The sequence below is a fragment of the Phyllosticta citriasiana genome (assembly GCF_038021145.1).
Source record: "Phyllosticta citriasiana strain CBS 120426 chromosome Unknown IWZ02scaffold_21, whole genome shotgun sequence".
NCBI lineage: Eukaryota > Fungi > Ascomycota > Dothideomycetes > Botryosphaeriales > Phyllostictaceae > Phyllosticta > Phyllosticta citriasiana.
Genome location: NW_027117298.1, coordinates 372,230 through 396,724, shown reverse-complemented (window position 1 = coordinate 396,724; position 24,495 = coordinate 372,230). Strand labels below are relative to the sequence as shown.

General features: G+C 57.2%; 10 protein-coding genes across 10 annotated transcripts; 6 read left to right on the top strand and 4 right to left on the bottom strand.

Moving 5' to 3' along the window:
- Nucleotides 1-490: 490 nt before the first annotated feature.
- IWZ02DRAFT_513005 (uncharacterized protein) lies at nucleotides 491-980 on the bottom strand (the record flags this gene model as incomplete). Its single annotated transcript, XM_066770569.1, has 1 exon — nucleotides 491-980. A coding segment is annotated over one exon (490 nt), but the record flags the coding sequence as incomplete, so codon positions are not given.
- Nucleotides 981-1,984: 1,004 nt separating this feature from the next.
- Nucleotides 1,985-3,565, top strand: IWZ02DRAFT_154286 (pyridoxal-phosphate dependent enzyme-domain-containing protein). Its single transcript, XM_066761972.1, has 3 exons — nucleotides 1,985-2,178; nucleotides 2,251-2,578; nucleotides 2,683-3,565. Exons 2-3 carry the CDS (start codon nucleotides 2,260-2,262, stop codon nucleotides 3,528-3,530), a joined length of 1,167 nt encoding a protein of 388 aa, XP_066617835.1. The 5' UTR covers nucleotides 1,985-2,178; nucleotides 2,251-2,259; the 3' UTR covers nucleotides 3,531-3,565.
- A 35-nt stretch (nucleotides 3,566-3,600) lies between these two features.
- Nucleotides 3,601-4,500, bottom strand: IWZ02DRAFT_386946 (putative riboflavin biosynthesis protein Rib7; the record flags this gene model as incomplete). The annotated part of the gene is made up of 2 exons (XM_066765504.1): nucleotides 3,601-3,969; nucleotides 4,009-4,500. The coding sequence occupies 2 exons, from the start codon at nucleotides 4,498-4,500 to the stop codon at nucleotides 3,601-3,603; spliced, it is 861 nt and encodes a 286-aa protein (XP_066617834.1).
- A 1,308-nt stretch (nucleotides 4,501-5,808) lies between these two features.
- On the bottom strand, nucleotides 5,809-9,405 carry IWZ02DRAFT_465501 (chitin synthase B). The gene is made up of 5 exons (XM_066768460.1): nucleotides 9,130-9,405; nucleotides 8,525-9,056; nucleotides 8,113-8,474; nucleotides 6,369-8,063; nucleotides 5,809-6,316 (listed from the first exon to the last, which is right to left on the bottom strand). The coding sequence occupies exons 1-5, from the start codon at nucleotides 9,196-9,198 to the stop codon at nucleotides 6,179-6,181; spliced, it is 2,796 nt and encodes a 931-aa protein (XP_066617833.1). The 5' UTR covers nucleotides 9,199-9,405; the 3' UTR covers nucleotides 5,809-6,178.
- A 1,246-nt stretch (nucleotides 9,406-10,651) lies between these two features.
- Nucleotides 10,652-12,396, top strand: IWZ02DRAFT_154090 (uncharacterized protein). Its single transcript, XM_066761970.1, has 3 exons — nucleotides 10,652-11,365; nucleotides 11,801-11,873; nucleotides 11,941-12,396. The coding sequence occupies exons 1-3, from the start codon at nucleotides 10,865-10,867 to the stop codon at nucleotides 12,171-12,173; spliced, it is 807 nt and encodes a 268-aa protein (XP_066617832.1). The 5' UTR covers nucleotides 10,652-10,864; the 3' UTR covers nucleotides 12,174-12,396.
- Nucleotides 12,321-13,453, top strand: IWZ02DRAFT_154124 (ubiquitin-conjugating enzyme/RWD-like protein). The gene is made up of 3 exons (XM_066761971.1): nucleotides 12,321-12,725; nucleotides 12,794-13,083; nucleotides 13,132-13,453. The coding sequence occupies exons 1-3, from the start codon at nucleotides 12,620-12,622 to the stop codon at nucleotides 13,288-13,290; spliced, it is 555 nt and encodes a 184-aa protein (XP_066617831.1). The 5' UTR covers nucleotides 12,321-12,619; the 3' UTR covers nucleotides 13,291-13,453.
- A 349-nt stretch (nucleotides 13,454-13,802) lies between these two features.
- IWZ02DRAFT_465491 (ketol-acid reductoisomerase-like protein) lies at nucleotides 13,803-15,694 on the top strand. The gene is made up of 5 exons (XM_066768459.1): nucleotides 13,803-14,081; nucleotides 14,137-14,168; nucleotides 14,221-14,499; nucleotides 14,550-15,217; nucleotides 15,268-15,694. The coding sequence occupies exons 1-5, from the start codon at nucleotides 13,871-13,873 to the stop codon at nucleotides 15,290-15,292; spliced, it is 1,215 nt and encodes a 404-aa protein (XP_066617830.1). The 5' UTR covers nucleotides 13,803-13,870; the 3' UTR covers nucleotides 15,293-15,694.
- A 668-nt stretch (nucleotides 15,695-16,362) lies between these two features.
- Nucleotides 16,363-19,232, top strand: IWZ02DRAFT_465487 (uncharacterized protein). The gene has a single exon (XM_066768458.1). It carries the CDS (start codon nucleotides 16,567-16,569, stop codon nucleotides 19,000-19,002), a length of 2,436 nt encoding a protein of 811 aa, XP_066617829.1. The 5' UTR covers nucleotides 16,363-16,566; the 3' UTR covers nucleotides 19,003-19,232.
- A 907-nt stretch (nucleotides 19,233-20,139) lies between these two features.
- On the top strand, nucleotides 20,140-21,042 carry IWZ02DRAFT_495082 (glutathione-S-transferase-like protein omega 1; the record flags this gene model as incomplete). The annotated part of the gene is made up of 3 exons (XM_066770103.1): nucleotides 20,140-20,319; nucleotides 20,393-20,650; nucleotides 20,830-21,042. The coding sequence occupies 3 exons, from the start codon at nucleotides 20,140-20,142 to the stop codon at nucleotides 21,040-21,042; spliced, it is 651 nt and encodes a 216-aa protein (XP_066617828.1).
- A 1,907-nt stretch (nucleotides 21,043-22,949) lies between these two features.
- Nucleotides 22,950-23,820, bottom strand: IWZ02DRAFT_386838 (transcription regulator HTH, apses-type DNA-binding domain-containing protein; the record flags this gene model as incomplete). Its single annotated transcript, XM_066765496.1, has 4 exons — nucleotides 22,950-23,143; nucleotides 23,193-23,277; nucleotides 23,330-23,445; nucleotides 23,499-23,820. Coding segments are annotated over 4 exons (717 nt in total), but the record flags the coding sequence as incomplete, so codon positions are not given.
- Nucleotides 23,821-24,495: the final 675 nt, after the last annotated feature.

The window sequence follows — 24,495 nt, the reverse complement described above, 5'->3', positions numbered from 1 at the left end:
CAGAATAGAAGAGGTCGGCAGAAAGACTTTCCCGTGCGGCACAAAACCACGCGTGTCGAGCCCACCAACAAGTCTTGCACGCCTTCCCATTCGGAACGGCCAGTAAAAATACAGACAACTCACCCTCAACAGGCGAGAAGAGCGCGGAAATGGTTGCGGAATGCGGGCAGGGCGGGGGGGGGATCGTGATTGACGACGGAGAGAATCGATTCTTTCTCGGCCTTGTCTACTTCACTGAATTTCAAGAACCCCCCTTACTAACAGGAACCAAGCTAGTCAGGAGAGATCGACCGGAGCGAACCAGAGAAGCACCAATCCAAAACCACCAAACAAACGAAACCTACATACACGCATACATACATAGATACATACAAACAAGAACGAGCCCATCTCAGCATCTCCAACAGGATCGGAGAAGTGACCACCTGGCACGACGTGGACGTGTGGACTCATCGCCAGGCTAAAAGCAAGAAAAAAAAAAAAAAAAAAACGCCGGTCCCCTCTATGTCTATACCCAAGTCTATTAAACGACAAACTCCTGTAAATGCAGCAAAAAACGCCTGAAAATGCAACAAGAGCTCCTGAAAATGCAGCAAAAACGCCAGCAAATGCCCGACTAACAGTATCAGTAGTAGTAGTAGTAGTAGTACAGCGAAGGAAAATCGTCGGGCGGGAAGGCGACCTCGCAGTACCGGGCGCGGCGAAATGGTGGGGGCCGGCGGGCAGAGGCTTTGGCCTTGACGTTGTTGTTGTTCTTGTTGTTTTTGTCCTTCCGTCGTTGTTGCTTTTGTTGTTTTGCCTCCCGCCGGAGGACTTGGTCGCGCATGTGGCGCTGCCACTTGTCCAGGCCCTCGGCGGCGGCTGAGGCGGACTTGTTGGACGTAACGGCGGAGCGCAGCTTGGCGAGGAGGTTTTTGATGGTGGTGGTGAGCATGGTGGTTGTGTGTTTTTGTTTGTGTGTATGTGTATGTGTATGTATGTGTGTGTGGATCGGGGAAGAGCAAAGTGGGTGAGTGGGGAGGGCTTCAAGCTCTTATACCGTGGGAGATGGGGCTAGTTAGTAAGGCTTGTCGAGGAGTAGAGTGATATGGAGGTTGAGTGGATGTGGGAAAGTGATGGGACCATGGCGAAGTTCTGGTCAAGAGGAGAGGTGAACTTTGGATCATGCCCAATGACAGAGGGATAGAAAGGGGGGACTTCCACACTTCCAACATGGGGGGCAATCATGGCAGAACTAGCAAAACCACGTATGGACCTCTCCTGACATCTTGGTCTACTACAAGTCCATCCATGGCCCCAGATCATTTCCAGATCAAATGAGCCATGGTCATCGACGCGTGGCGTGACAAGACGCCGATTTGCAAAGGAACATAAGAACCAGAACAGCTTCGACGACTGTCAAGGAAAAGTGACGGGGAAATCCATCTACTCATGACAGATCCTGAGTTCCAAAACCAGACCCACAGGGCCAACCATCATACCAGGGACGGTTTAGGAACCGACTAGCATAACGAGCGTTCAGTCATTACCAAAAGGAACCCCTGCTGTCAATCAAGACTCGGGTCAAAGGGACAACTCATTCAATCAGCCCGTCCGTATCCGTCCACGACAAACGATGTCGGGCAAGCCGTTCAACGCAGGTTCAAACGAACGTCTGCATGTGGAAATTCGGGGCGAAGGGACATGTCATGGACCATGGATCACTCATCAGTCTTACCAGGTCATCGACCAACGGTCGTCTGTCATGTCCGACTCGAGGCTGTCGGCGTCGGCACAGTAGCTAGCCATAGTCTAGACGTTTGGTTTTCCCTTGCTCTTTGGATCTGTTTGTGTGGTTGGTGCCGCGCATTCACTCCACGGTTTGAGTTGCCAGGCGAAATGGATGGATGTTGAAGGGGGACGGGAGCTGTTGGATGAGATGGGTGCGATGTCCAGCAGGAGAAAGACAGCTGTGGGTAGTGTATAGTGAGTGCATCGGCTCGGCCCACTCCTCCCGTTGCCGACTACTAGACTACCTAGACCCCGCCGCCGTCCGAGGGTCGGTCGGCTCAACTGTCAAGCGCAGTGAACAGTCACAATCAACCAACGGCAGCTAATGGGTGCACAACCACCGCCCATTGCGCCATCGCCTGAATTATCTGCCACACAGAACACTCCTCTTCCTCTTTCTCTCGCAATGTAAGCCTCACGCACACCCTCTCAACCACTCCCCCAATTTCCCTCTCGTACCAATCCCACGCTCCACAGCAGTCGACAGCAATGGCCGACCCCACACTCAGCCCACCCCTCACACGCGCCTCCGTCGTCGCCGCCCACGCAGCCATCGCGCCGCACATCCACCGCACGCCCATCGCGACGAGCTCGACGCTCTCCACGTTTGCCAGCACACCGCAGACGCCGGATGATTTGGCGGAGACGGAGTATGCGGGCATGACGCCCGCGCAGCCGCGCATGCGGCTGTTTTTCAAGTGCGAGAACCAGCAGCGCGTCGGCGCGTTCAAGGCGCGGGGCGCGTTTCATGCGCTGTCGAGGCTGAGTGATGTGGAGTTGGGGAGGGGCGTTGTTACGCATAGCTCAGGTGCGTTCGGATAGAGCTCTACCTGAGTCCATCCATGCTCTGAGAGTGAGGTGTGGTCGCTCTGCTGGGCATCCAGCTGATGTGTTTCCAAACGAGGACGACAGGCAACCACGCCGCCGCGCTCTCGCTGGCCGCCCGCACGCGCGGCGTCCCCGCCTACATCGTCATGCCGTCCATCAGCACGCCGTCCAAAATCGCCGCGACCCGCGGCTACGGCGCCACGATCCGCTTCAGTGGCAGCACGGCGCCGGAGCGCGAAGCTGTCGTGCGCGACGTCATTGCCGAGACGGGCGCCATCCTCGTGCCGCCGTACGACCACCCGGACATCATACTGGGGCAGGGCACGCTGGCGCTGGAGTTTGAGGAGCAAGTGGCGACCGAGGCCAAGGGAAAGCGTTTGGACGCCGTGATTGCGCCCTGTGGAGGCGGCGGCATGCTTTCGGGTGTCGCAACTGCGCTCTCGGGCACCGGCATTCGCGTGTTTGGCGCCGAGCCCAGCTTCGAGGGCGCCGACGATGCGCGCAGAGGGCTCAAGCTGGGCCGCCGCATCGAGGCCGTCAAGTCCCTGACGATTGCCGACGGCGTGCGCACGCCCGTCGGCGAGATACCGTGGTCCGTCATCAGCGACAAGACGAAAGTGCGTGACGTGTTTGCCGTCAGCGAGGACGAGATCAAGAAGGCGCTGCGGCTGTTGATGGAGCGCATGAAGGTGTTTGTGGAGCCGACGGCCGCGCTGGGTTTGGCCGTGGCCCTGTACAACGAGGAGTTTCGGAGGCTGGTTGAGCGCGAGGCGGGAGAGGAGGGCTGGAATGTCGGTATCGTTTTGAGCGGCGGCAATACGACCATGGAGGCCATTAGGAAGATGTATGCTGCTCCTCCACCCGAGGCGGCGCGGGCCGAAGGCGTGGTGGGCATCAATGGCGAGCAGAAGGCCGAGAACGTAGCTGGATGAGCATGAATCCATCGCTGGTAGACGGACATATAGAATCCAGTCAAGAATCTCATCTGCCCCGTCCCCTGAATCACCCGTTCAACCGCCCACAAAGCACCACATCCTCGCCCATCGGACACCACTTCACATCGCTCAGCCTGGCCGCCGACACGGCCTCTCCCTCCTGATCCGTCCTGCGCGGCGGACTCACCACGACGCCGCCCCGCCCCAACCACGTCGGCGCAATCGTGACAATGACCGAGTCGACGAGGGCCATGTTGCACGGCTCAAGCAGCTGGTTAATGACGCCGGCGCCGCCCTCAATCATGACGCTGCCGACGCCCTCGCGCGCCAGCAGCGCCAGCACATCCCGCCACGCCATGCTGCCATCCTCACCAACACGGACGCCGAAAACGCGCCCGCCCGCCTCCTCCAACACACGCTTCTTCTTCTTCTTCTTCTTCCCCTCCTCCTCCTCCTCCTCCAATCCCGCCGCCACGCCCTCGGCGACCAAGACCCACGGCGCGCGACCGCGACCCTGGCGCGCGAGCTGCAGCACCTTTGCCTCGTCTCTGCCTTCGTCGGGACACCAGTCCCAACGGCCGCGCGCATCGACGACAACGGGCCGCGGCTGGCGGTGCAACGGGGGCTCGGAGCCATCGCCGTAGCCGCCGACGCCGGCGATGCGGCAGTTGAGACTCGGGTCGTCGGCCAGCGCGGTGCCGGCGCCGATGAGGATGGCGTCGTGGACGCTGCGCAGGTGGTGCGTCATTGCTTTTGACAAGGGGCCGGAGAGCGCGGTGCGTGTGCCGGGGGCGAGGGAGAGGGAGGAGTCGAGCGAGGTTGCGAAGGTGAGGGTTGTAAAGGGTTTGGTGGGGTTGGAGAGAGTGGATGTTTTTGGAGGTAGGTAGGGTGAAAGAGGGGCTGCGATGCTTTCTGGAAAGTTGAGGGCGTCGCGGGATGGTGGTGGTGCTTGTTGTGGGTTTGCCATTTTGCTGTCCTTGCTCTTGCGGTCTTCCGTTTTTTTTTTTTCCCCAGACTCAATTCCAACTCAATCCGTCTGATCCGTAGGCTCCTGGGAAAGCAGACTCCAGATCTTCTCCCCCAAGAGATCAGGCCTACAAGTTAGACCAAGTCAACTGCGAGATACATCAGCAAGCAAACACTTGAATACCATTGCAAATGCAGAGAGACACACAAGACGCGTCCGCCGTCGTCTCAAGACCCACAAAAATCCGCAATCGCAAAAAGAGCAAAAAGATGCGTCACCGTCAACGTCCAGTCCAATTCGTTTGAGATCGAAGGTGGTTGGGTACCAGGTACGAGGTTGGCAAAGAATCTCTGCCAAAGGTACCAACCGAACCGACGCCACAAAGCCGACGCACAGACCACACCCCTCGACCACGCACCCATCACTACGCGCAAACTCAACACCTGTGCCACAACGCAGCCAGCATGACGCCAGCGCGGGAGGCACCTTAACTCTTTTGCCTGCTTCGACTGGGTGAAACGCTGGATAAGAAAAATGGGGCAAAGACTAACGGGCGACAAAGTTTGACGCTGGCGCATTCTTATTGCGACGACGTGCTGTCGAGAGTGTGTGATAATAAGAGACACGGTGGACATGTGGAACAACATGTCCTTACGTGTTGTGTCGACAGCATTGTGTGTGTGTGTGTGTGTGTGTGTGTTGTCCTGAGGCCACATATCCATGCATCCACCCGTTGGATAGTAATGCGGGGTTTTGTTGCCAAGGATGTGTGCCATGCGCGCACGGAAAGCGCCAGACCAGCCTCCCGTCATGCACGCGGAGAAGCCAGTCCAGCCAACGCAACTACCCACCCACCGAATGGATCGAGATGCGACATGTGAAGGTATAGCATATGGACAGTCTACAATACACAGGGTCGAAACGAAGGAGGACATGGAGTGGGATGGAAGACGGGCGCGCGCTCATCGAAACAAAAAAGCGTCGTAGGCAGGGGCCAAAGAATGCAACATCCATAAGGAAATTCGAACGCAAAAGTGGTGGTGGTGGAGGAGGAGGAGGAGGAGGAGGAAGAGGGTGTCATGCCAAAAGAGGTGATTGGTTGGTCAGTTGGTTGGTTGGTAAGTAGGTAGAATGGTCGCTGTGCGAAATATGCGAAACAAGAATACAACAAGAAAATAGAAAACAGCAGAAGAAGTGATAAAATCCCTCAAATTCTCTCCTTCGCGCAAACAACAGCAAAACACAAAAACTTGGACCAAGCTTTCAAGGGCGGTTTGAGGAGGTTGAGAAATTAAGAAAAAAAAGAGAAAAAAAAAAAAAAAAAAAAAAAACACCATAACACGCCATGGTATGTCCACCATCTTCCATCAACAAACCCGACATCCCCCACACCATCCATCCCATCCCATCATCCCTCTCCAAATCTTCCATTCCATCAAACCTGAACAAAAAAGGGGCCCCATGAAGCGAAAATGCATGCCAAGAGCGCCCATCATCATCATCATCGAGGAGATGCCCCTCCTGGATTTTGGTTTTGTTGGATTCTGTTTTGTTTTCTTCCGTTGTATTTCACACTGACATCGACATTGCTTTGGGCGCCCGAGGCAAGCAACATGTTTTTTCTTTTTTCGAAATCGCGGGTATCGTTTTGAGAAAAAAAGCATGTCTCAAAGACCGCTCATCTCCTGGCGAAGCAGCACAAGATACCAGACTTGCCCAGGAACCACAAGCAGCCGAGGAAACGAATGAAGGACATGAAAGCCGTCGCCCACAGGAGGGCCTGGAAGAAGCGGGAAGTACGTTTCGAGGCACCGGACTAGGGGTTGTTAGTACAAGATCGTATCATTGGGGGAAAAAGGAACACATACCGTGAAACCAAACTTGTCAAAGTTGTCACTGGTAATGACAACAGCCAAAAGGGCGTTGGAGAAGATCCATGCAGTCGTCAAGTGAGTACGGAACGACTTGTACGAGTCGTCAAGACTCTTCGAAGTGTCTTCAGGCTCAGGAACGTAGGGCTGCAGCGCACGCTTGACCGTCTGCTCAAATTGACTGTCGATATCGGCTTGCGGCACATCAGGCTCTTCAATGACGGTATGCTTGCCGTCGCCCGCCTTTTCGGTCTTTGCAGATGGAAGCACATCGGCCTTGTCGGAACCCTTGGTACCCCAGGAGACGTCGTGCCAGTTGCTGAAAGCGTAGACGTTGAGAATGTTGATGTACGAGGACGCAATCAACAGGTACTGAGGGAACGACGTGAACATGTGCCACGGGTCGAGGTACAAGAACGAGGCAATGTAGTAGAGACCAAAGGTAGCAGCAAGGGCGATGATGATAATACCAACACCGTCCGAGGAGAAGAAGGACTTGACAAAGTTCGCAGTCGAACTCGTGTCCAAGCCCTGTTCCGAGGGACTCGTAAAGGCTTGCACCACAAGGTACATGGAGATGACGACGATGTAGAGCTGGATGAAGCCAAAGACGAAGAAGGACACGACATACGAGTAGCGGGAACCCTTGGGACGGTTACCGAGCGCTAGAATGAACTGGAGCAGCAGGAACGCAAGGTAGCCGTACTTGAGGACCGTGTTGAAAATGGGCGTGACGGTGTTTCCAAAGGGCCAGGCGTTCTTTTGGGCGGTTCCTTTTTCGGGGTCTGCGGCTTCGGGAATACCAACGAGATCCATGATGACCGAAGTAGTGAGCCAGTAGGAAGCGAGAGCGAACCAGGTGATGAAGAGCTGAGCTGAGTTGTAAACCATTTGGACGTGGAAGAAAAACATGCGGACGAAGTTGTGTCCCGACTTGTACATGCGGCTAAAGTGCATGAGCGAGTAGATACTGGCCGCAAAGGAACCGTTGAGCCAACGACGACGCTGACCGATGAATTCAGGAGCACCTTCGGGCACATCAGTCTCACCCTTGGAAGCCTTGACGTAGGTCAAATGCCACTTGGAGCCAGCCTTGGCGACGAGTTCGAAACAGAGAATACGGTCCTCGGCCAAGAACATGTTCTTCTTGAAAATGTTCATGCCCTCGATACCCTTCTTTCCGAGAATCTTGGAGAGCGTGTGGTCACCGTGGAAGTACTGCTCCAGGGGACGACCCATAATGGCGCGGAAGCGGTAAGCAGAAAAGGCACCGGGCAACACGGAGACGTATCCGAACGACGACTCGAGAGGCTTGTCCAGAATGTTACTGATCTTGTACTCGAAGTTTTGCGCGGCGACGAGCGGGTTGACGAGGTTCTTCCAGCCCTTGCCCAACATGGCGTGGATTTCACCACAAGCGCCTCCAAGGTCCTTGTCGTTGTAAAAGGCCTCCCAGAGAGCCAAGAGCGACTTGGGGCCGGGCTTGGTACCAGCGTCGAGCAGAATGCAGACTTCGGGGTTGAGGATCCTGCCAAAGGCGGTAAAGAGCCATCTGTGCGAGTTGATCTTCTTGGTGTTCTTTTGCTTCAAGCAAAACATCATCTGGACGGGGGGCAGCGTGCTGGAGCTGTCATCGTGCGGCCGGATGAGTTGCTGGTTGGGGGTGACGGAAAGCTGAGTGGTGTACTCGAACTAGGAAACAGTCAGCGGCTGCACGAAACGTTTGGAATTGAAAACGCACAATGTGTGCAGTCGTCTCCTTGCCGTCAATGTCCTTCTTCATGATGCCGTCTTGGTAAATACCGACGGTTGCGAGCAAGTCAAGCGTACCCTTGTCGCAGGGGTCGATACCGTCAAACACCAAACAAACAACAATCTTTTGCCAAGCAGGACCACCCTTGTTCCAGAACTCGGACTTTTTGAGGTTTACAATGTCGCGGATGTTTTGCATGACACCGTGCAGCGTTCTGGCGGTCAGGACCTTGTCTTCGTTGTAGTAGGTAATGGCAATGAGCAACTCGGTGTGGCGGTTGTACATGGCCGGACGCAAATTGTAACCATTTTTCAGGGTGAAATCATTGGGGTCGCAAGTAGCGGCCGTGTCTGGGCACACGTCAGTTGTCTGAAGATTTCGGCGACAGCTGTTGACTTACAGCGCATGTGGGTGAATTCTTCGCTTCCGCTCTCGAGGTCATTTCTGTACTTTGCCTGAATGGCATTTTGGATGGCAGAAGGGACAGGATAGTCGGCACTCAGGACGGCGCCCTGAACGAGGCGGACCTTGCGCGTCAAACCTCGCTTGAGACCGCCGCCCTGTCCACCGGGCTGCTGGCGCTGCCGCCATGCCTCTGTCGAGCTCGTCTCGCTCCTGCTGTAGGGCGAGGGGGTCCTGTTGGGGACGCCGAACGAGGTGGCGGCATCGGCGCCGCCGTAGACGTCGTCGGCCTCGTTGTAGCCGGCGCTGTAGGCGCTGCTGGCACTGTATCCTGGAGCAGTGGCAGAAGAACCATCGGCATAAGTCTCGGTCAGGGAATAGGCCGAGACGGGGCGCGGCGCTGGCGAAGGCATTCTGTGGTCGGGGTCGTCAAAGGGACCTGGGTTGGCGCCGGTGGGATTGGGGTGGAGAAGGGAGCGCTCGACCTCGTGCTCGTCGTCGGAGCCGTCACGGTGAGCTGGGTGGTCGTACTGTGACATGGAAGGGGAGGTTAGCAAGAAGGAAGGGGTCGGTAGCCTGACTGGGGCTGAGGGGTTTACTAACACCGGCCCCTGGGCGCATGTCGTTCAAGTTATGGCTGTCGCCATAGCCTCCTGATCCCTGGTATGCCATGGCTTAAATTTTTTATTTTCCTTTCGGCTTAGCAAACGAACGCCAGGGCTGATCGTTGAAAGGGCGATGGGCAGAGCGATTGCTTGGACAAGATATTTAAGGGGAGGGGACGGGATTAGGAGACGAGGCGGCCGGGGCGACTCAAGGGTCGATCAGGATGTGGAGTAAAGGAGGTAGGGCAAAAGACAAGTCTTGGCCTGCGACTGGGGGGGGGGGGGGGGGGGGGGGGGGGGGGGGGGGTCTGGCACGGCGGGTGGGTGGTTGGAGGGACGGGAATGTTTCAAGTCGCTGCGGCAGCGCTTCCCTGGCCGAGAGAGGAAAACAGCGGGCTGTTCAGCTGGCTGGGGAGGGTGATGGCGAGGGGTGGCCGAGAGATGTCGTCGAGGACGAGGAAGAACGGAAGAAGAAGAAGAAGAAGAAGAAGAAGAAGAGAGGAGGGAGGAAGAAGGAAGAAGGAAGAAGAGGGTGAGAAGAGGGGTCCAGCAGGCAGGCACTAGGATGGTAAGGTAGTAGTGTCTTTGTCGCACTCTTGCTCAGCGGGCAGTGGCAGTAGCCGTGGACGTGGATGTGGGCGTGGCAGACTCCTCTTCTTTTTCTCGTCGCTAGGCAGGCATGGCTATAGAGGGAGGGAGCAGCGGGGGCCTAAAAATAGTGGACGACGGGGCCCTGAGTCCTGAGTCCTGAGTCCTGAATTCTGTCCTGTCGCCGTCGCCGTTCTTTGACTGTCTTCTGGAAACGGCCTCACGAGCAGCCCGCCGACCACTCACAGGCCCCCGCGGTCGCCTTTTTTTGCCAGCCAGTCCAGATCCAGGTCCATGCTCGGTGGCTGTGCGGCCCAGGGAGCCCTGCCAGCCTCCAAAAGCTTTTCCGCCGTGCTGTGCCTCGATGCTGCTGACTGGGCCGGGTGGACTTGGCTGGCTGGCTGGCTGGCTGGCTGCTGTGTCGACGACTATTTCTCGTCTCTTCACACCTCAGACGGCTCCGTCAGCCTCCACCATTGTTCCCTAGGTGCGCTCTCGCTCGTGCAAACCCCCGGTCGTCTCCCGTCGTCGTGCGTGTGCCGTGCAACAGCGTACGAGACTGGCTGGCCTGTGTTGGAGGGCGGTGGCTGGCTACGCGACGCTACTGGCTGGCCTGCCGCCCGGCCCGCCTATCGCCAACGCCGGCCATCGAATCCAAGCGCCCGTAGCTGTACCAGTGCTTCCCCCTAGCCCCTTTCGCCACCTGCCTACATCTTGACCATCCTCTTGCATTCAGGCCTGTTTCGTCTCTGCCGGCCACAACAGTCGCCATTGGCCTGCATCTTCATGTACAGGTAAACACGCCATGGCCGCATCAATAGCCCGTGCATCTGCCATTTCATCTTAGACGCCGTCGACCTTCGTAACAGGTGGAGCGTGCAGGGTCAAGGTCGCTTTCATTTCCTGCCCTGACGACCTGAACACCACGGCCATATCCCCGATCGCTCCCTTTTCCATCCCCATTTCATGCTCCAGCCTATATACAATAATTTACCATCTCGCCCTAGGCGTGGCTTGTCACCTGCGGGCTGATCCCCCAAAAGCCATCCATCCATCCATCCATCTTTAGCCCTCATTATTTGGTCAAGGCCTCGGACACTTCTCCCGCCTGGCTCCCACACAAAGAAACCCCACCGTCTTCCACCATGGCTTCGACCGCCGACGACGTTGCTGATCTCGTCATTGTTGCCTGCCACGCCATATTCCTCGGCAACCCAGGCTCTTCCGAATGCGACGTCTACTCGCCGCAGCAGTGGCATCTCCAGTCCTTTCAAAAACCCACCGGCTGCCTCCCGGGCGAGCACGAGACCTTTTTGCTGCACATTCAAGCCGGATTGAATGCCTTGGTTTATGGCTCCGTCTCCCGCTCCAGCGTCCTGGTTTTCTCCGGCGCAGCCACGGCGCAAGACGTCACCGGCTTGAGCGAAGCTCAAAGCTACTTCGACGCCGCAGTTGCCTTGACCCAGCAATTCGGCCGGGGTCATCCTTTCACCGAATGCTTGAAATCACGAACCCTCGTCGAGGACGCCGCCACCGACAGCTACCAAAACCTGCTCTTCTCCATCCTCAAGTTTCGACGTCATTTCGGCCGATATCCGCGCTCCGTCAGGGTCATCACCCATGCCTTCAAGACCGAAAGATTTTTGGTAAGTACCATGTTGGTAATTGAAGCTGTGGCGGTGCAATCTCGAGTGGATCGACGCCACTTGGATGCTACACATCACATTGTTATCGCGAAACCATCTTTTCGAACGATACGTTGCATATTCGTCGACTGCAGCGCTGAAATGATTTTTCCCCTTGATCACCTCACATATCTTGGGTTTCACTCTGCTCTTTCCCAAGCCATCGTATACCATCAGACAGTCTGGGCGTCGACCAAATCCCTTTGCCCCAACATGGTGGCTTTGGTCGCCTGAAGTGTCTGAGATGTGCGGTGAGAGCGGTCAGCACGATACGAGGCACGCGGAAATGAGCGTTGGATCAGCCCCAGAAACACGAGGCGGGCCCTCGCCGTCCTCTAGGCAAGCCCTACGCAGGGTTCGTGATGCAACGCTTTCTAACCTCGTGAACTCCTCAAGGACCTGCACGCAAACGCGATCCGCTGGCCTAGCGATCGCATACATGTACAGGGCATCGACCCGGTGAGCCGTGGTAAGACAGAAACCTGCCTCTCAACAGCCTCGAGCAGACCACCCACCTGACGGATGCCATTTGCTAGCCGCCGACCACGCGCAGAATGCAGACGGAGAGAGCAAGCGGGGTCTTTCTGCATGGACCCAAGACCTGTACGGCATGCATGCACCGCTCATGGACAAGAGAATAGCCAGAGGCTGGCAAAAGTCGGCGCTGCTCGACTTGGGCCAAGGATTGGAGGATGATGTCAAGGCGCTTTTGGCGTATGACGGCGGGAAAGATGGCACCGCTCTATTCGAGGGCCCGCTGCCCTGGTAGCTGGTAGATGATCCTATTGTTGGCTGAATCAGCCTCCTGCTGCGAATGTAAACACTGCGAACCTATCGACATGCTAAAGTCTGTTTCTGAAGCCAAGCGTTGAGACGGCAGGGCGCTTTTCAGGAATAGAGACCTAAGGTGATTGGTGAGACGTTTTGACTTGACCTCTGCGCTGTGACGCTCGGCTTGGCGGGGTTTTCGGAAAGCCCGACGGGTAGACGTGAAGCACCATTCAGGCACACGACTCTCCCACAACTTCAACAGTCACCTTTCGCTTTCCTTGCCCACCATCTTGTCTTGAAGCAGCGTGCTCTTGAATCGACGCTTTCCTCACGCCCACGACCATCACCCCCAGCTTCAAACCCCGCAACTTTTCCACATACCGTCATCCTTCGCCGCCGCCGCCGCCGCCGCCGCCGCCGCCGCCAGAGGCAACACTCGCCATCATGCTCAAAATATGGTCTATGAAGCAAAAGCAGCAACAGGAGGACAATGCGGCTGCAGGTCAGAAGAAGAAGAAGGTCACGGCAGCACAGCTACGCGTCCAGAAGGGTACATACACCCCACCTTGTCAAATGCGCATACTCCGAATCCGGACCCTGGACTGACTGTGGCTGCAGACCTGTCTGAGCTCTCATTAGGGTCTACCATGAAGACTGAATTTCCCAACCCCGACGATATCCTCAACTTCATCCTCACAATCGAGCCCGACGAGGGCATGTACAAGGGCGGCCGCTTCCACTTTAGCTTTGCGATCAACCAAAACTTTCCCCACGACCCGCCAAAGGTCAAGTGCACGCAAAAGATATATCACCCCAACATCGACCTGGAGGGCAACGTCTGCCTCAACATTCTGAGAGAAGACTGGAAGCCGGTGCTGAACTTGAACGCGGTGATTGTTGGACTACAGGTGGGTACCATTTCCACAAGACCCGGCAGGGTATGCTAACGCGAGCAGTTCCTCTTTCTTGAGCCCAATGCGTCGGATCCGTTGAACAAGGAGGCAGCAGAGGATCTCAAGACCAACCGCGAGGGCTTCAAGCGCAACGTGAAGCTTGCCATGACGGGCGGTCACGTAAAAGGCACCACTTTCGACCGCGTCCTGATGAAGCCCTAGAGGAGACGAGCGCGCCGGACAGGCCGACGACATGCGACACGAGAGCGAGCATTGCGGGGCAAGGCGTACACGGTGCTGGGGCTGCTGGGCTTCTTTGGCTTTGAGCTGCGCGGGCAGCCTCGTTTGTTTTCATATCTGGGTCATGATTTAGATAGAGCGACTTGCACGTAATACACCAGAGGAGGGCAGCAGAATTAGAGTTGCCCCGATCGGGTCTTTTCGCTTGGCTCCACTATTTGTATCCGTGGTCGATGAAGGTTGCCGGAAGCTGTGAGGAACAATTCCCCGGGACAAATATCATGTGCACATCACTACTGTACAAGCTCTCAGTTTCGGCAGAGCGAAGATCGCCGGTACATGACAATCATGGACTGAGTTACTAACCGCCGGCCAGTCCTCAAATGCAGCGCGAGAGATTGGCCACACGTGATGGGGAATCGGGCTCCGACATCGGAGGATCCCGAACGCGCTGCGCCGAAGAATTCTGGGCACCAGGAACCCCAGAAGTTCCGTCTATTGCTCACCATCACCACCACAATTCATTCCTCCCCCATCCTCCATTCAATTGTCCATCATCACAATGGTCTCTCGCACCGCCAGCCGCGCCTTCCGCGCCTCTGCCAAGCAATTGGCTGCTCCTGCCGTCCAGCGCCGCACTTTTGTTTCGGCTCTCAATGCTGCGACCAAGGGCGCCGTTGCGGCTGCTCCCAGGGCTGCTGTCACTCTCCCCAAGCAGCAGGTCCGCGGTGTGAAGACCATTGACTTTGCCGGCACCAAGGAGGACGTCTACGGTATTTGCAACCGCTTCCAGAACCCGCCGACCAGGTACACTGACGCCAATCGTAGAGCGTGATGACTGGCCTCGTGAGAAGCTCCTCGTGAGTCACCCATTGTTGTGCAAGCATTGACAAGGAACTGACATTTTTCTAGGACTACTTCAAGAACGACACTCTCGCCCTCATCGGCTACGGCTCCCAGGGCCACGGCCAGGGTCTCAACCTCCGTGACAACGGCCTCAACGTCATCATCGGTGTCCGGAAGAACGGCAAGTCGTGGGAGGAGGCCATTCAGGATGGCTGGGTCCCCGGCAAGAACCTCTTCGAGGTTGACGAGGCCATCTCCAAGGGTACCATTGTCATGAACCTCCTCTCCGACGCCGCCCAGTCCGAGACCTGGCCTCACATCAAGCCCCAGCTCACCAAGGGCAAGGTAAGACAGGTCTACAAAACGACGGCAGGGCCAATGCTAAAAATTGATAGACTCTCTACTTCTCCCACGGTTTCTCCCCCGTCTTCAAGGACCTGACCAAGGTCGATGTCCCCAAGGACATTGATGTCATCCTCGTTGCCCCCAAGGGCTCTGGCCGCACCGTCCGCTCCCTCTTCAAGGAGGGCCGCGGTATCAACTCGTCCGTTGCCGTCTACCAGGACGTCACTGGCAAGGCCGAGGAGAGGGCCATTGCTCTTGGTGTTGCCGTCGGCTCCGGCTACCTCTACAAGACTACCTTTGAGAAGGAGGTCTACTCGGACCTGTACGGTGAGCGTGGCTGCCTGATGGGCGGTATCCACGGCATGTTCCTCGCCCAGTACGAGGTCCTCCGCGAGCGCGGCCACAGCCCCAGCGAGGCCTTCAACGAGACCGTCGAGGAGGCTACCCAGTCCCTGTACCCCCTGATTGGTGCCAACGGCATGGACTACATGTACGCCGCCTGCTCCACCACCGCCCGCCGTGGTGCCATCGACTGGAGCAAGAGGTTCCAGGACGCCCTCAAGCCCGTCTTCAACGACCTGTACGACTCTGTTGCCAACGGCTCCGAGACCAAGAGGTCCCTCGAGTACAACAGTCGCCCCGACTACCGCGAGCTGTACGACAAGGAGATGCAGGAGATCCGCGACCTCGAGATCTGGAGGGCCGGCAAGTCCGTCCGGTAAGTTGACTTGATGATCGCAACCGCTACATTAGCTAATGATTCTGCAGTGCTCTTCGTCCCGAGAACCAGTAAACGTCTCACATGCCGAAGAACCGGGTGTTTTTTTTTGGCAAATCGGTTTACTGCGGCAGACTAGACAAATTGATGACGCGGGCTGACTGTTGACGACGACAAAAGCCTTGTGCGAGGCGCACCTGTAACACCACGACGACGATTAAAATCACCAAGACTAGGGGGTAATGACGAGAAAAAGCCCCCTTGCGACGACGGGATTGGATGATGACTGGAGGGCTCTGGGGGCGACAGCTGTGTTTATTTCCTTTGCTGTATCTCAATTGGATGGACGTCTAGCGCGGATCACTGGAGAAAACAAAAGCCTTTTCTTTTTCACTTTACGGACAGGGAGAATCGAGAAGAAGCTTGAAAGTGTGCAACGTTCTGCATGACATGGATGTGAGAAGCAGCGGTCAACAAGGGCTGCTGTTGCTGTGGGTGTGAAGTTATGCAACCAAGAGGCGTTCCGGTCCTGTTGAGTCAGCCTTGCACAGCCATGTGTCGACAGGGCGCCCAGGTTGCGGTGTCCCGAATTGGCTGTCACGGCGAGAACAGCCACTTCACAGTCGATCTAGGCTGCATGGTGTAGCTTTCTTGCTTTAAGGATGACCCCATCTCTCGCTTGGGAAGCTGGATTGTCGCTCTGTCACTCCGTCTTCGTCGGAGACAGCAGTGCAACGATGTAGGGCTGGTAGTCATAGAACGTGGATGAGTCAGAAGGGAAGCGGGTGGGGCTGTGCCAAGGGATTTGAGAGAAGGCACTGGTGACGTTTTTTGGGTCGTAGATGTTGTTGAGCGTGTTGGAAGCGAAGAAGATTTGAACAGACAGTCTTCAAGGTGCTGAACGAATTCGTAGGGGCGGGAGAGTGATGGATGATGAAGTTGAAGCGCGAAGAAGAAGAGGAAGCAGAGGTCGGAGAGATTGTGGCTGATGCTGCGCTAAACGCTAATGAGACACCGCCAACACCGCGTTATTCTGCTCACGAAACGACGTCTCTTTGCGGCCCCCGGTGTTGAACGCATGTGTGTTCCCGCTGACCATTGATCCAAAAACACCGCGCCCCAGGCCGTAGTCACCCTCACGCCCATTCCCACTTCCCCTCACCCTCTCCACCTCTCTTGGACCAGCTTCGCGGTAGCTGTGCGCTCTGCCAATAGAGCTCGATTGACCACCGACCGCCTCTCAACCCACTCACTGCTTTGAAACTTTCTCTTGACACCCACTGCCATATCACACCGTGGATACCCCATCTGGATACCCAAACATCTCCCCGCGCCTCCAATCCGTCCAAATGGCCGCCGTCAAGAGCTTTCGCATCTCCCGTGCCTCGACTGCGTCGCACGCTGACGGCCCACATGATCCCTTTGCAAAATTCGTCTTCGAGCCGGCCCTCGAGTCGGACGAGTTGTTTGATGCCCTCAGAGAAGCCTACCCGGCCGTCAAGACGCATACAGAGCGCAAGAAGCAAGCCATCCTCGAGTTTTTGATGGACGAGCGACAAGCCATTGAGCAACAGATTACAGCCTTTGTGCAAGGCTCCGCAGCCCCCGCGCCGGTCGACGCCTTCAGCCCCAAAGACCATGCTTCCCCGCCCAATCCTCCATCTGCTCGCAACCCATCGACGTCCTACTCCGGGGATGAGTCGTTATCGTCGTCGACCGCGCCGTCGAGCGGCGAATCGAGTCCCGAGACGCTGTCGCTCAAGCAAATGACTAGCGTGTGGACTGCCTCTGGAGATGCCCCGCCCAAGAGCCACCACCGCCGGTCCATGACGACCAAGGAGAAGGAGGAGTACCGCAAGAGGAGGCAGATGAAGGCGTGCCAGGACTGCCGCAGCCGAAAGAGGAAATGCAACCACGACACGGCCGCCTCGTCTCGCGTCACGTCCAAAGTCAAAAAGCGCTCCAAAGCTCCGCAACATACCACCCCGTCTGAATCCTCTTTTCAGCTCGAAGGGTCCTCGGTGTGGGGAGAGTCGAGCTTGATGGGATCCGTCATGGAGAGCCCCCTCAACTTCACCGACTTTGGTCCCCCACCACCGGCCGGTGTCGAAGGCTTTGAAGACTTTTTGCTCTTGCCCGAGGACGACGAGTTCTCCATGGCCTTCTCTCCCGACCCGCCCTTCTCGACGGCTGCGATGAACAACACCTTCCCCTACACCTATGCTGAGCCACAACAACCGACGCACTCGTTTGCCGTCCACCAGCCTTATGCCCAGTCGTTTGGCTCCAACTCCTCGACCTCTGCGTCGGCCTATTCGTCTCCTGGCCGCTACATGGCGCCCGCCAACACCGGCATCGCCCCGGCCCAGATGACTCAGTCGTCGCAAAATTGGGACATGGGCCTGGCTGGACATGGCGTAAATATGGACCTAACGAGTGGCAATCTACACGGCCAAGCGCCCATGCCAGTGGTTGAAACTATACCAAGCGGCAGCGGCGGCGGCGGTAGAGGAGCCGACACCACCCTACACAACGTGGTTCAACCACAGCCCTCACGCGGCAGACAGCAGGCGTCGGCCGACTCGACGTTGTCGGCGGCGCTTAGCCAACGCCCACTACCACACTCGGGAACTCAACCACTAATCACCGAGCGCAATACAGCACCCGTTCACACCTGCGAGGGCGTAGGAACGGAGCGCTTCTCGGCTTCGGTGGCCAACGCTCCTGGGTCTACCCGCACATCGAACGGCAACTCTCCACTGGTTTTCAACAACACTTCTTCTTCGGTCCCGGTTACACAATCACTGGTGACAGTCAACAGCGCCTCTTCTTCCGCCCCAGTGAATCAACCACTGGTGACCGAGCGCGATCCTGCACGCCTTCACACTTGCGAGGGGGTAGGAACGGCGGGCTCCTCGGCCGCTGCGGCCGAGATTCCACTGTCCACACACACCTCGAACAGCAACTCTCAAATGATAATCAAAAACACCTCTTCTTCTGCCCCGGCAACGGGGCTAGTGTGTTACGTACCCTCACCACCGACAACGAGACGCGCTCGCCGCAGCCCTGCCGGCGTTACCAGCAGCAGCGGCAGCGATGCCAGCGACAGCGTCAGCTCCAGCCGAACAAGCAGCGGAGGCATCGACCCAGGCACCGCCACTACCGTAACCCGGACCTCGACTGTACCTGTTCTCGGCGGCGATGAGCTAGCAAGCGCAGTCGTATGCGACCCAGGCAGACAAGCGTCGCCACTTACAACTGCCACTTCTTCCACTTCCTCCGCCTCCATTCAAAGAGACTCCATCAACACAGCGAACCAGCTGTCGACCAACGAGCGCGAGATCCAGCGCCGCAGCGGCAGCCTTCGCTCGGCCCTGGCCGACACGCCCGCGTCGAGCATTTTACTCTCCGCCCTCTTCACTTCCTTCTTCTTCCCCTCCTCTACCACCACCGCCGTGGCTACTCTAACGCGCTTCTCGCCTGAACTCATCCTCGCGCTGACGGCACTCGTTTTCTTCCCTCTGTCCTACGCCCGTCACGTCGCCGCGCTACTGTCCTCGCTCGTGGGAATGGCACCGGTTTCTTTTGTTGACGGCGCTCTCTCTGACGGGGAGAAGCAGAAAACTGCTGCGCCTCGGCAGCACTCTTTTGGCCGCGCACTCGGACTCGTCCGCTCCGCAGCCTATTCCTCACAGCACTCGCTGCCTAGTCCGCGTGGTGTAATGGCAACGCCCAAGCCGTACTGTGAGAGAGTGCCGCGGCTACTCGTGGGCCCGCTTGTTTGAGAGGTGCAGCTTTTATTGCTAGGACATTGATTGAAATCTATGCTGTCAATTTCTCACTTGAATGATTTTGGGGCTTTGTTTGGGGTTCAGGTTTGGTTTTGCCCTTGTGTTTTTTGATGCGCCTCCCCGACGCATGTGACGTGCGGGTTGAGGATTTGATTTGATTGAAAAATGGTTGAGTAGGATAGGGTTGAATCTGAAAAAAGCAATGAATGGCTCCACATCTCAATTCCCCATCAACCGCACTCGACGTGACCTAGTCGTGCTTGAGCTGGAAGCACAGCAGACACCAGCAGCATCCTTCACAACGTCAACTTCCTCCACCAAATTGACACCTCGAAAATCAGTTCCGACCCCCCTCTTTTTTTTTTTTTTTCGTCCGATGATGAATAATAATATTCAGCTCACATTATTCGACTCGCTCAGTCAAACCAAACACGACTTCCGCACCTTCCCACATATCTACCAACGTGCGTGCGTGCGTACGGGGTAAGGTAAGGTAGGGTTCAGGCACGTATATGTGATCGCCGAACCCAAGGTCACCACCAAGCTTCATGCAAGCTTCGGCAAGCTTCGGCAACAGCCAGCGGGAAACAAGGCGAGCGGGTCGTCGGGCGCTGCGCCGCGGTGCCGCATCTGTCCAACCTAGACGCGTCAACTGCAACTGTGCTGCTGTATTTCCAATCACGAAGCTACCTATCTATCTATCTGTCTGTGTATGGGACTCAGCAAGACCACATGCGGAGGATGATGGGTGCACTGGTGCCTGCTGTTCGTTGTCCCATCTTTGCCGGTTCGGACGCGTCGAAGACGTAGTAGGAGTGTTGCCATGCGGGCCAGCTGAGGGGCAGTGTATGATGCCATTCATTGTGCGTGCATCGCGTGGGGGGCGTGTTGGTTGGTTAGTTACGTGTGTCTCATGTCCGTCGTTCCTGGCAAGCCATTGATGGATGGATGCGGTGGATGGAGGGATTGGATTACCTACCCAGGTGTTGCAGCATGAAGAAGGGATTTGAAGGCTGCGCTTTTTCTTCTTGTGTTGCTTCTCTCCTTCCAGTCCGGTCTATTACTTCCAGTCCACCAGTTCCAGTCCTCTTCCAGATCATCTACATATCCATCTCAATTGTCGAAAAGAAAATGTCCGGCAGCCACGAAAGCCCGCTCGTCGCGCCGCACATCACACTCTACACGTTCGTTCCCCGACTGCCCCGACTGCCAGCGCATCCACATCCTGCTTACGAACTCAAATTGCCGTTTGAACAAGTCTTCATCGACATCAACAAGCCGCGCGAGCAGTGGTATCTGGACATCAACCCTGTTCGCGTGTCCCCACCCTCCCTCCCCTTATTACCGTAGCTGTGCCTGACCCAAGCAAACCCCCACAAAACAGCGCGGCCTCGTCCCCTCCCTCGCCCTCACCTTCTCCAACACGCTCCTGACGCACGAAATCCTCACCGAAAGCAGCGTAATCGCGCAATTCATCTGCGACAGCCGGCCGTCGCACGTTCTGCCGTCGCCGACCAGCTCGCCCACCGCGCCTCTCCGGCGCGCACGCGTCCAACTCTACGTCGACGCGTTCATGGGTAAGCTTGGGAGTCAGAGCCGCGCGGCGCTGCTGGCGGAGCATCCGGGGGGGCAAGGTGAGGGAGTTGGTGGAGGGGGTGAGGGGGGACGTGGAGCCGTTGTTGAAGGGTAAAGGGGAGGGCGAGGGACCGTTTTTGGGAAGGGAGGGGACGTTGAGTTTGGCTGAGGTGTGTTGGAACGCCTTGTTTGAATGGATGGTTGGATGGCTGGCTGGGTGTAGTGGCACGGCACTGACGACGACAGATCCTCACGGCCCCGTTCCTCCTGCGCTTCTATGCCCTCTCGTCGCGTGGGATTTTGCCCAAGAGCTTCAAGCAGGGTCTCGAGGCGCTGCCGCACTTCGGCCCCTGGGCCAAGGCAGTCATTGCGCATCCGAGTGTGAAGGAGAATTGGGATGAAGAGAGCGTTGTGCAGCGCGCGGAGGCTATGCTTGCGAAGGTGAGGGCGGGGGAGTAGATGGTGTAGGCTGACTTCAGGGGTAGCTAGGTGCGTGGAGACGGATGGGGAGGGTTGGAAAGGTATGTGATTGAGTCGAGCTGAGTTGGAATTGCAGTCTTTCTTTGTCTGCTCCATGCCACAGGGACTCACTCAAATTGAAGCGGCGGTCTTTACTAATTCGAATAGCTAGCTTTTCTTTTTTGCCCCCCCCCCCCCCCCCCCCCCCCCCCCCCCCCCCCCCCCCCCCCGGCTCACCACTAGGCAAGGTGTTGAAGAAGGCGCGTAAGAATCTATACCCATCCCAATGGAAAAACAAGAGCGGGGACTACAAAAGGAGAGAAGGTTGACATGGCCTGCTGCAACCACCACCACCACCACTAAACCCGTTGAGTTACCTGCGCCGAGGTGTCCTGCTTTGCTCTCGGCCGGCGTCTCCGACCCTGAAATGGAGTTTTCCCTCCTTTTTATCGTCTTTTTTGAGATGTCGCGCTCGCGCGAGTAAATTCTGAAAGATCAGAAAACGGTAACAGGTGGAGTGGATGCATGCATTTGGAGAGAAGTTTTGCAAGAAAGAGACGGGATATGAGGGTTTTCGTCAGGAAAAGACTTGGATTGGCAAGGGAAGAGAAAAAAAAAATGAAAGAGAAAAGATCGAAAAAACCGCAACATAGGCCGCAGTCTGAACAAGAAGAACCTAACCGGTCCTACGCCGGGCATCACGATACACGACGGCTTTTGCGGCAAGGCGGCGCAACAACATCCTCATCCTCATCTTCCTCGCCGTCCCTCCCCATGGCAATCAGCGTCAGTGCGGCCTCCATGTCCGTCCCCTTGCCGGCCGCAGGCGCTCCATTTCGAGGCCGCATGACGCCGCCATCCTCATCACCATCACCCTGTTGAAATGGACGTTGCGGCGGGCCAGCGCTGTGTCCCATCAGCAGCAGCGGCATCGACGACGATGACGATGACGCCATGGTTGCGCTATCGTCGGTGACGTTGACGCTGACGCTGGTGGCCCGCGATTGCGTCTCCGAGACTTTGCGCTTGGAGCCGGCGCCGGCGAGGAGCATGGTGGAGGGGAGTAGGCGGGGCGAGGGCGAGGGGTTGGCGTCGACGTGGTGGCTCGTCGGTATGCCGCTGTTGCCAAAGTAGTGTTGGTGATTGCGGTGGTGTTGCTGCTGCTGCGTCCCCTGAGCCACGACGGCGATGGCACTGGTGGCAGCCAGCTCATCGCCGTCGCTCCAGCAGCTGCGCGGCACAAACGAGTACCATCCACCCCGCTGCTGGGGGCTTGCGGCGCTGGTCGGCGTGCCCGTGCCTACTGTTGTCGTCGACAGCGTGGACACGGGGCTGCCGCAGCCGGCGTCGCTGTCGTCGACGTTGCGGCTCACGACGTGCGAAATGGCCATTGGATCGTCGCGGCCAGCACTGCTCGCGGCGGCCGCTGCTCTCCGTGCGCGCGGTGTCGGCGCCGGGGTGTAGGGTGCCCCGTCGGCGCTGAACCACAGGAACGTTTGCCCCTTGGGACTGACTTGCGGCGAGATGGTGTAGCCGGGATGGCTGCTGCTGTTGCTTCCAGACTGCTCGTCGTCCGTGTCGGACGTCGGCGTGCGATTGCTGTGACGGTGATGGGCATTGGCGCCGCGCGAGGGGCCGATTGCTCGACGTTTGCTGCTGCGGTGGTCGTCGAGGCAGTGGGACGAGTGTTGTTGTTGTTGTTGTTGTTGTTCTTGTTGTTGCTGCTGCGTTCGTGGCAAGTGCATGACGCTGCGCGTCACGGCACGACGCAGAGGCCGCGAGGACGCTGGGCTCCATGGCGAGAAGGAGTCGACGTCCGTGGCAGACGACGGCCGCGGAATGTCGAGCGGACTGCCCAGCGGCGTCGGACTGGGAGCGTGGTCGCTCTGTGGAGTCGAATAGAAGCTTCGCCACTGCTCCGTCTGTTGTGTGCTGCTCCTCACAATGTCGTCTTGGATCTTGAACGAGGCATACGAGGCGTCGCTGGGAAGCGTGCACATGTCGACAAAGTCGCGGCCGAAGATTGGAGTCAGCGCGTGGCAGATGGGGTAGCAAAAGGTGGCGGCGACGGCTTTGGCGGCTTCAAATGGCATCCAGTATCCTGATGACGGTCAGCTTCGGAAAGCAATGGGCTCGAGAGTTCTTCGTACCCTGGGCTGCAAGAGCCCCGCCGGTGATGCTGTAGCTGATGGCTCCGAGGCCATTGTTTATTCTCAGCGCCTTTGCTGGAGTAGTCTACCAGACTGCGTGTCAGCATGTTACTTCGGCCTCCTGATGTGGTACTCACCTTGGGATACTTGCAACTCTTGAAGAAAGGGGTGATGCGGGTAAGCCCAATGTTGTAGTCCCACATGACAACATACTCGGTGCTATCACCAGGGACCTTGTACGTGTACTGAAACACTGTCGATAGGGTCAGCGATTACGGACTGGGAATGCAACAGGAGACGGTCTACCTTCGAAAGCCTCGCGACCAGTCTTGGTCAGGAAGGACTTCTTGTCACTGTTGTACGGAATGTGCCTCGGGTACTTCTTTATGTCACGGAGCGGCGTGGGGGTGATTCGATACTTGAGGAGTTCCGCCGCAAGCTCGTCATCGTCGTCAATTTCATGAGGAGGGTAGCGGACCTCCCCCTTGGGCTCGCCCTTGACAAATACGGCTGCAGTCTTTGACACCTTCTGGCGGTGAACGTCCGACAGATGTGGTGACGGCGGTGGACTGTGCCGGCCAAGAGAGGCCTCGGAGAGAGGGTTGAGCAAAGACTGTATTTTGATCATGCTGAAGTTTCCCGTGAAATGGCGGGCAAGAGAGGGCAACAAGCCTTTTTGGAGTCAGTTCGCGTTTGGTTTGAGAAAACAAAAGGAACGCTGCAGCCCCGGGCCGCTGTGCAGGAGAGCAAAGCTGGACAGATGACGAGGTGTAGGGACACGGCCTTGAGGTACTTACGAGGACGAGAAACGGGCGCCTTATACACCGCCACGGCAACTTCCTCCACCCACGTACGAGTACCGCGCTAGACCCGTAAATGCAGCGGGAAAGATTCCGATCGTTTGAGCAGCTGAGCGGCCGAGCAGGCGAGCAGGTAGGCTCGGCGCTCTTTTGCTGTGCCTTTGTCTCAATCAGTTGCGGTCTGTCTGAGATGCTTCTGTGTGGCTTCTGTGCAGGCGGGTCTGCACAGCTGGCCGGTGTCCCACAGCACTAGACGATGCGCTGTACTGGTTGATGGGCGCCTGGTCGAGGCCGACTCCAACCGCCGACCAGCACGCCTCCTTTTCCAAACGGATTCAGTCAAGGTCGAGAGCTGACTGGACGCGAAAAGAGGGCGCGAAAGAGTCAAGAACCACTCGGCGGACGTGGATTGAAAACGGAGCTCCCGCGTTCGACGGCCTTTTGAGCAGCGCAGCAGCAGTACCTCGGTGGTCAAAAGGGAAATTGCAGATCCAGATCGAGCA